The 9,649-nt window shown below is 36.7% G+C and overlaps 1 protein-coding gene and 1 long non-coding RNA gene across 8 annotated transcripts; one reads left to right on the forward strand and one right to left on the reverse strand.

The window, feature by feature from the left end:
• Positions 1-3,556: 3,556 nt before the first annotated feature.
• LOC125472840 lies at positions 3,557-4,364 on the reverse strand. Its single transcript, XR_007254770.1, has 2 exons — positions 4,223-4,364; positions 3,557-4,051 (listed from the first exon to the last, which is right to left on the reverse strand). It is a non-coding gene; the product is annotated as an uncharacterized LOC125472840 (long non-coding RNA).
• Positions 4,365-5,199: 835 nt separating this feature from the next.
• LOC103961434 (protein LAZY 1-like) lies at positions 5,200-9,191 on the forward strand. Of its 7 annotated transcripts, none has more exons than XR_007254767.1 (6): positions 5,200-5,342; positions 5,565-5,631; positions 6,344-7,137; positions 8,213-8,492; positions 8,712-8,814; positions 9,007-9,191. XR_007254767.1 is itself a non-coding variant. In XM_048574778.1 (6 exons), coding segments are annotated over exons 1-5 (1,149 nt in total). In that variant the 5' UTR covers positions 5,200-5,336; the 3' UTR covers positions 8,786-8,814; positions 9,007-9,191. The 7 variants fall into 7 exon arrangements, 4 of the variants coding, with proteins under 4 accessions (XP_048430735.1, XP_048430733.1, XP_048430734.1 ...); XM_048574778.1 differs by having other exon boundaries at positions 8,784-8,814; XR_007254766.1 differs by having other exon boundaries at positions 8,213-8,814.
• Positions 9,192-9,649: the final 458 nt, after the last annotated feature.

Here is a 9,649-nt window from a genome sequence, read left to right on the forward strand (position 1 = left end):
CTTAATGGCCAGATTGGTGATTGCAGTTGAGAGGCATTCCCCATCCTATCTTGCATCAGTGCATTGAGGAATTCCTTCCATCCTTGCGACTGGTCTTGGGTCTCAAGATCAGCAAACTGTGCAGCGAACTATGTGACGTCTCATTCTAGTGCAGAGATGTGCGATACCGTTTAGGTCGAAAAACCTCCATCTTTGCTTGTGGGCATTCTCAACAATGACGGCATTCCCTGCCCGCCGAACTAGTCTTTTGATGTTGAGCGATTGGGTTAACTCCAAGGTCTTGTGTGTCTGTTTGTACCCCCTGTCTCTCTCCTAGTTGGTTAATCTGTTTGTTTGCCCTTGTTGGCTTTCTGCCCTGTGTGGCTTTCTCTGGTTAATATAATAATCAGTTTCCAAAAAAAAAAAAAAAAAAAAAAAACATAAGTGGATTAATAATATCATATATAAGTAATCTGATTGTCGCACCGAAAATTTATGCCTATTCCACCTGCATGTGATTGACCGACCAAAGAGTAGAGAATTATATTGTGTTCGTTAAATCCCACATGACCCAGGGGAAAGGATCCTCTATGCCTTATATGCACATGCCCACCTCTATATAGCACGAGGCCTTTTAGGAGCTCACTAGCTTCAGATTTCATCGGAACTCCGAATTTAAGCTAGTTCGGGCGAGAGCATTCCTAGATAGGTGACCCACTGTGAAGTTCTCACGTGAGTTCCGAGAAATAAAATTGTGAGGGTGTGGCCCAAAGCGGACAATATGGTGCTACGGCGGAGCCAATCTAGGATGTAACAATTTGGTATTGTAACCAATCCCTGGCCGGGAATGTGCCAACGATGACGTTGGGCCCCTCAGGGGTGTGGATTGTTAGATCCCACATCGCCCAGGGGATAGGATCATCTATACCTTATATGTACATGCCCATCTCCATATAGCACAAGGCCTTTTGGGAGCTTATTGGTTTTAGGTTCCATCGGAACTCCGAAGTTAAGCGAGTTTGCACGAGAGCAATCACAAGATGGGTGACCCACTAGGAAGTTCTCGTTTGAGTTTCCAGAAACAAAATCGTGAGGGCGTGGTTGGGGCCCAAAGCGGACAATATCTTGTTACGGCAGAGTTGTGCCCATCAGACAATATTGTGCTACAGCGGAGTCGTGCCCAGGTCGGGATGTGATAATGTTCCCATGAATAGAAAATAGGAAATTAGAGTTTAATCGTGGAATAAGATCAACTTTTGATTAATATTTGGTATAAGATTAAGAATTGAATTTCGTCATTTGATCCGGTTTACATGTCATCCTACATATTCCACATTATATTTATCCATTTTACATTGATTTTATGGTTTTCTTTCTTCCAATTTTATCCTTGTGAACAATAATTGATTTTATGAGAAATATTGCAAAATTTATTACTCATTTGAAATCCAAATATTTGCATTTAATTTATTACTCATTTGAGAAATGTTGGAGAATTTGATATAAGGTGGTGATCATCTCTCTCTCCCACTCTCGCTCTCTCGATCTCTCTCTCCCTCCCTCCTTCCCTAAAAAAATTCTATTAATTTGAATGGAACTTTCCATTTGGTGATTGTCAGACCTAAATATATGAAGCCTTTTTTCCATTTGGTTTTTCATTTCACAACAATAGTGATCTCAACAAGAAGCCCTTTTTCGTATAGCTAATTATACTTTTGAGAACTATACAGGTACATACATTTTGGTACATATACTTCGTACCAAGGTTCTAAAAAACGCTAGGCGCTAGGCGGGCGGCGGGCTAGCGCCTAGGGCTAGGCGGCTAGGCGGATTTAGGTAAATTTCTTGTATATATTGTAAATAAGTGCATATTGACACTTTCAAAAAATTATTCTTGTATGAAATCCATGGATAAGATAATAAAAGAATGATAAAATGCAAAAAGAGTATCCAACAAGTCCAAAATTTAAAAACACATTAAGCATATATGCCATATAACCATAGTGAGGAGTATTGTAGGATGCCACATATACAACAAGTTCACAATTTAAAACAACATAAAATGGAAAATAGGAGGAAAATAAGGAAATTTAGTAATGTAAGCTACTTATCTTTAGCATCCCTGAATTTAAGTTGATGCACAACACACCTATTCTATAAAATAAACAAAATTTCAAGGTATAATTAGAACTTAGACTTTAAACAAATTTCACAAAAAAAAAAAAAAAAAAAAAGAAAAAAAAAGAAAAACCACCCAGCCGCCTAGAGCCACCACGATTTTTCCAGCCGTTTTGCACAAAATCGCCTCGGTTCCAAAGGGCCGCCTAGGGCGTTTTTTAGAACACTGCTTCGTACATATATTTCGATATACATGGTTCAGTACATATATTTCGGTACTATATTTCAGTACATTTATATAATTCGATGCACATCTTTGATGCACATATTTCGGTACACATACTTTGGTTCAATCATTTTGTAATTATTTGGTATATACTCATTACTTTGCAACTTGCATAATGATAGACCATGTATTTTGCATTTTTTTTTCTTAACGTTTCATTAATATTTTTTTGTTATGATTAATAGAGGAAATCAAGGATGATGGCAAAAAATATGGATTTATTAATAGAGGAAGTCAAGGATTCAATCATTCAACTGCATTTATTAATACAGGAAGTCAAGGATGATGGCAAAAAATCTGGATCAAATCAATAAATCAAATTTTTTTAGTTTTACAAAAAAAAATTAAATATTTAATATGGGCATTTTGGGAAAGAAAAAAGGTATTTAAGTATCTAATAGCAATTAATTATGAATTTAAATATAAATGTTGATGTGGATATCTAGTCAAACGGCTATAATTAATGTTTGATCTTACATTAGGTTTTAAATATTGAATTCAATCTTATCAAAGGATTAATATTCAATTAATTGTCGAATTTTATGTTTGGCTTGGGGTCCGACAAAATATTTTCTGCAGTCCGTACTGTTCAAGATAGGGAACTCCCAACAGCATACCTAGCCAGTAAAATAACAAAATAGTAGAAAATAATTGAATGAAAATTACCTTATCATCCTCTACAGGAAGATGTGCACGAACATGTAACTGGAAGCCCCATAGTAACATGGTACACACCTGATACTGATATGGGCATTTTCTTCAAAACAGGACGTGCACAATTGCATCAGAAACGCCGTATTTAGAAATCGGGAAGATTCTTTACTCTCTTAATTTCTTTATCTTTTCATGTCCTCCTATTTGAATGGTCACGGTTAAACTACGTCAACATCTTATATTGATTTTTTTTATAGATATAATATGACAAAAAATAATATGTGAGAAGAGAAAATAAAAGAAGATGAGAATATGAGGGTAGAGAATCCTCCTCTTTTAGAAATCTAGGCAAATCCAATAGAAAAGCTTCCAGAAGAAAGTCCAGGTACTTGGTCTCCTACGTTAAGAGACCATTTAGCTCACAATAAATGGAAGGAAGTTGATTTTCACACTTTTTTTTAATCTCTCACCTTTTCTTTACTTTTAACCACCTAACTGAATAAATCAAACAGAACTATATGAACAAGACTAAACAAGAATATATATAAAAACCATTAACTTTTCCGTTAGCTACCAACGTGGACGTTACGAATCCCACAATATATGTGCCACGTGGATTAAATTAAAAGAAATTACAAAAAATCTCAATTAAAAAAAATATAGTTAAAAATAAATTTAATTTTAAAACTTAAATCCTTCTCTCCAACCCAGATTCTCCAGCCTCTCCGTACGCCACTCCCGTGGGCCATGGCCGCGAGCACTGCGAAAGACACCCACATCGACATCGACCTCCACGAACCCCTCACCACACCATTCGTTACAGAGATAGAGGTCGAGGATTATGGCGAGCTCAGCGCAGGTGGTGGATCAGCCGTCGAGCAAAACGGGTCCTGTGGCTCCCACCGTTGTGGACGTCGATTTGGGTAATCGGAGCTACCCGATTCACATCAGATCCGGACTGATTGATCAGCCATTCAGAGGTTCAGATCTGGTCTCCTCGGCACTGCGTCTTGGCTGCTGGTGCAGCGTGAAAAAGAGAGAGAAGACGGGACCAAAACCCAGTGCGACGAAAACAAATCAAGCGGATCAAAACCCATTATAGATTTCGAGAAAACAAGAAAACCCCATGAATCGAAAAGCATAAAGAGTCAAAGAAATGGGAAATTCTGCAGAAGGAAGACTGACCTCTTTGACTTCAGCGGAACACTCCGAAGGGTCGGAGAACGATCTCTTCAGGCAGGCCGATTCACCCATCTTAGTGTTCTTGCTTTCTCTGGTAAAATCCCTCTACTTGGGGTCGTTTAATATATGGCTAGAAATTTGAATTGTGAATTGGAATTCAAGAAAGGCGGCTTATTGTGTCCATTCCATGTTTGGTTTTACAGTTTTTCCCCAAAAATGTGCAGAAAAAGGGAGCTTTTTAGAGAAGAGGGACTGGGTATTTTGTTTGCCTTTAATGTTTGGGTTTTTAGCTTCCTTGTTGATTTTCTTGGATGGAGATGTTTCTATTTTTTTTTAGATAAATTATATTTATCAAAATCAAAGAATGCCGAATTCGGCCGGAGAAGAAGGTGGTGGGGGAAATTAGTTGTGGTTCTGGCGGTGAGGGTAGGAAAAAAGGGGTGGGGGAGGAGATGGATGGAGTGGGAAGAAGAGTGGGGCTGGGAGTTGGCAGGGGGTGGGGCCCACGGTTTTTAATAAAAAATATTTTTTTTATTTTTAAAAGAATTTATTTTTTGAGTTTTTTTTTGTTGGGGCTTATATGGCATATTTGTGGTATCTATGTCAGAACAAAAATAAGTTTCAGATTTACTACATCACCACTTTATAGTTTAACGGATTGACTGATGGATATGTCATATTGAAATAAAAGGGTAATAAATGTATAAGATTTAAATGTTTTGAAAATGTTATATAAGGTTGTAATTAAACACAAATAGTCAAATCTTAAAGAGTAAAATGTAATTTACCAAAAAATAATATATATATATATATATATATATATATATAAACCCTCCAACCAATCTCACATTATGTACCCATGTGCGTGACTGGATTTGGGGTCGGGACCCAGTTGACCCACTGGCCACTTGATTTGACCTTCACAAAGAATAGCCAGCCCAGTTTGTAATCATCTGTCTTTCCCGCACTTTCTCTTGAGAGCGCGGGAGGCATTCGGGTATGCATTTGACACCTTGTTCATAAATAAGCATAAAGACTGACTAACCAGTAATGAAAAGAAGCTACAGTTTGAGCCTCTCCTAGCAAAGTTCAAGTCATCTCAAGGAAAGGTTACAAGATGAAGGTAAGAAAAGAAAAACCCTAGTATTCTCCTATTCTTATAGGACAGTGGCTAAAATAATGGAAATACATTGTTCCATCTGCTAAAATGATCATTTTGTTTCAACATTTTGTTCATATGTCATATGCCATTGTTATTTGATTGATCATTTCAACGTTGAAATCTGTAAAATTCTCTCTTCAACAATTGTGATGTATAAACTGATTTTGCCTCCTAATGTTGCAGTTACTAGGTTGGATGCATCGCATGTTTCGGCAGAATAGCAACGATCCATTTAAAGTTTCCGTCGTTGGTAAGTCGCTCTATGCCTTGGACTACACATTCTTATATGAAATATATTGCAGAAATATATCAACTTTTTTCATGATCAAATATAACAAATCAAATGTATAGTCACTATCAGGCTTATGAAAATTAAATTAGGAAAAAAGGAATAAGAATATTTGACTTGTGAACCAAAGAGAGGCGCGATGTCGCTGCCCCAAAGCCGTAGATGCCTCCCTACGTGCAGGTTATGGCGGTGCCTACAGCTCCAAGATACAACCCAAAGCCTCAGAGGATGTCTAATCCGTTATGCACGCCAACGGCAGACGAGATTGCCAAGTAGTGATCAATTGCTCAAGAATTATAAAGTAGGAATGTAAATTGACTGATAAAAATGTGAGAAGTGAAGGAGACAGAATAGTTTTTAACGTATTTCGTTTTCTGTATGAGGTTTCTTATTTAAAGAACTTCTCATACCCCTTTAGAAAAGGATTATGACTCTTCAAATAAAACACAACTCTTAAGTATTAAAAATAAATAAGATAATAATAAGTTTTGAATCTTTAAAATAAAATATAATTAAAATAATTAAAAATAACCAACAGTTAAAACTTAATTAGTCCGCCTAAGAACATAGAATTAGTCCAAACTAGAAATTTTGAAAGATCAATTATGATCACATAAAAAAACCAAAAAAAGATAATGTTCATCCAAGTTCCTTACAATGCGTTTTGTGTCAGAACATTCTTGTGGTTGTCTTTCAGGGCAGCCATCGCTCGACGATCAACAATACTATCAGAAGTCAAACTGGGGCACGAAACCCTTCACGCAAGCCCCGAAAGATCAGCACCTTGGAAAATCTTTCAACAGTCTAGAAGCAGCCAGGACAGAAGAAGAATACTATGAAGAGGAATCATCTGCTGAGGCATCTGAGCTCTTCCATGGCTTTCTAGCAATCGGCACCCTTGGAAGCTTGGACCAAGTGAACACGGAACCATCAACCCCAATGCTTGGAATCTCCGTGGAGAACATAACCGCAAAAGAAACTGAGGCCGCGGAGAACGAGTTGAATCTCATCAATGACGAATTGGAGAAAGTGCTAGTGGCTGATCCGGCGAAGGATGATATTTGCAATGATTCATCTGGAAGAAACAGCTATGTCAGCAATGGAAGAAGTAGCCAAGGAAGCACCATTACGCTAAGCGGGAAGGCACTGGAAGGCGCAGAGAACAATGGGAATAATGGAACGGCGGTGTGCCCGCTCCAGGGATATCTTTTCGGGTCGGGATATGTGTTGTCTGAAACAATAATAGTGGCAAAGCAGGAACACAGGACATCTCTTGGTGAGCTGTTCCAGAGGACTAAATTGGCTGAGGAGATCTCCGGAGCAGAATTGATCAAAGAGGAGAAGCAAGCGGATAAGTCCGCCATGCACTTAATCAAAAAGATGCTCAAGAAAAAAATGCTTCACGCTTCTTCTCGTGGCTCCGGCATAGCTGCTGATCATGCTTCAGCAGAAACAAAACTCAATAAGGTAACTCTAACGAAAAATATGGAAAAATTTTGCTTCTTACAGCACTGGCAGAGCCATGATTTTATGTGAGGAGGGGCCTCACAATTGTTAAAAAAAATAGATAGTACGGTACAAGACAATATAATACATACTTGGAGTTGTGAGCTAATTAAATTTTTTTGAGGTGCTAAATGCTTTTTTCATGTTGAAATTAATCTTCCAATATCAAGTTAATATAGACTAGTAAATCAAAATTTAAAAGGATTAAGAGAAATTAGCCTTCCAATATCAAGTCAATAAAAATGCTAAGGAGACCAACTTTTTAGACCATATTTTAGAGACCAATGTGGTGGTTAATGATTTAATTTCCTTTAATGATTTAAAGAAATAATCCAACTATTAACCGCTATATAATCATGTGATCCCAAAATATGGCTCAAGTAGATGGTCTCTCCAACACCACCCCAAGTCAAGATAGAATAAATTGGGAATTTTCAAATAAAAAATGAGAAGAATGGATTGGAAATTTGGAGAACAAAATATGTCAAATTTTAAAAACCAAGTAAAAGTTACAAAGAATAGAGAGATTTACAAACCTTAATATTGTTGTGGGCTGGGAATTTAGAGGACAAAATATTTGAAATTTCAAGAAGGGGAGGAAGAAAAGCTCAAAGTTTATTATTCTTCGGTTGGTAATGTAAAAGAATATTATTTTGATAAAACTAATTAGACTTTAGATTTTATATTTTAAGAGTTACCGATTTGTTTATAAATAAGATGCTTAGTTTTAGGATGAGTGTTGTTGGGATTGAAAAGAAAAAGAGACATCTTGTTTTATTCATTGGTGAATAGAATTAGAAATTTTGTGTATATACTAAAAAAGTATAATATTAAGTTTACCTAAAAAAAGAAGGAAATATAATACATGTGATACTAAATATTTTGAAAAAAAAGGGTAATTCTAGGCCAATGCTCTCCGCCCGTCTTACAGTTTTTATATGATTGCATCAAACATTTTACGTGCATTCCAAGCTTCTCGCATCGAAAAAGTAATTTGAACTGAAACGGGGTATATGTATATCAAATTTGTGTGTAGATCCTTCACATGTTCCGTAGAAAAGTTCACCCTGAGACCTCGGCGGCTGAGCGAAAACCCGGTAAGTACAAAGGGAACCAAAGCAGGAAGAAACCAAGCAGTGAGGGGACTTGCAACAATGGAGATCAGGATGAAGACATCTTGTTATATCCTCAACAAGGATTTTCTTCAAATCAGAGCATGCGGCTCTACAAGAGCCAATCAAACCCACCCCAATTTGTGCTTAGCGGCATGAATTCAAATGAGAACAGGGGGCACTGGATCAAAACAGGTGCAGACTGTAAGTCCATTATGCACCAACTCATTTCAAAATACAATGTAGAATACCAATCAACCCCTTTTGTTTGATCTTGGTCTTTCCTCAACAATGACTACATGCAAAGCACTTAAAAATGAATACTTAATAGCATAGCCTCTGACTACTGTTACTGTTAACAAGAAACACTTCAAGAATCAAATTATAGAAAATAACGCTTCACATATCAAGTGTTAATGTCAGGTACAATAACATTTGATTCAGTGTCTTTCTTTGAAACTGTGCTTATCTGAGAAGAGCCCTAAAATTATGCAGAAAAACTCCTTGCCTCAACAAATAATGTCAGGTAAAATAATATTCAGGTTGTGTCCAATATTTGTTTCTTTTCAAAACAGTGTTTTAGGTGTTTGACTAAGAAACAGAGGTTTGAGATGCTTATATGTAAAGAGCCTAAAACGAATCAAGTATTAATTATATGAATCTTGAATCAGTTTAGTTAAGGATTATATCTGATTCAGTTATGTTGTGTTTATTGTAGACCTAATCCTGGAGCTGTGAAAGGATAAGAGATTCAAGTTGGGTTTTTCGAATTGTGACTGCTTGATTAGTAAGAAGTGTTTCTACAGATTGATTAGTGTTTGTAAGAGTGAGATTCTACTTGTTTGTATCAAAGAACATGTTATCTACCCCTTTGATTGCATGCGGTGTCGTTTTGTAGTTTCCCGCCAACGTGTTGCCTTCTCCACCCTTTTATTCACGGTTGCTAATTCAAACCACGACTGTTTTTCCCACAACAATTTTATGGCATGTTTACTTAATAAAAATAGGAAAAAAAATGTAATCAGAGAGCTTAAAAACAGGAGAAGGAAGGGGAATCATAATTTTTGGTATTTAGATATTTGATTGGGTACAAACTAAAAAATTTAGCCTAAGGTCCGTATGCAACATTTTTAGAAGGGCTTAAGACGTGTTTTTTTATACCAAGAACGTTGAGAAGTTAAATGGCAACTAGCTTCAAAGCATGGAAGCATCAAATTGAAATGAACCTTGGGATGTTGGAATTTAACATAGCATTCAAGGTACCTCAACTCTCTACATTAACTGATGAAAGTACTGCACAAGAGAGAATTTTGCAAAGTGGGATAGAGCCAATCAAATGTCTCTACTCATCATGCAAAATT

This window comes from the organism of the source record quoted next, unplaced genomic scaffold (genome assembly GCF_019419815.1).
Source record: "Pyrus x bretschneideri cultivar Hongxiangsu unplaced genomic scaffold, Pyrus_bretschneideri_v1 Contig74, whole genome shotgun sequence".
NCBI lineage: Eukaryota > Viridiplantae > Streptophyta > Magnoliopsida > Rosales > Rosaceae > Pyrus > Pyrus x bretschneideri.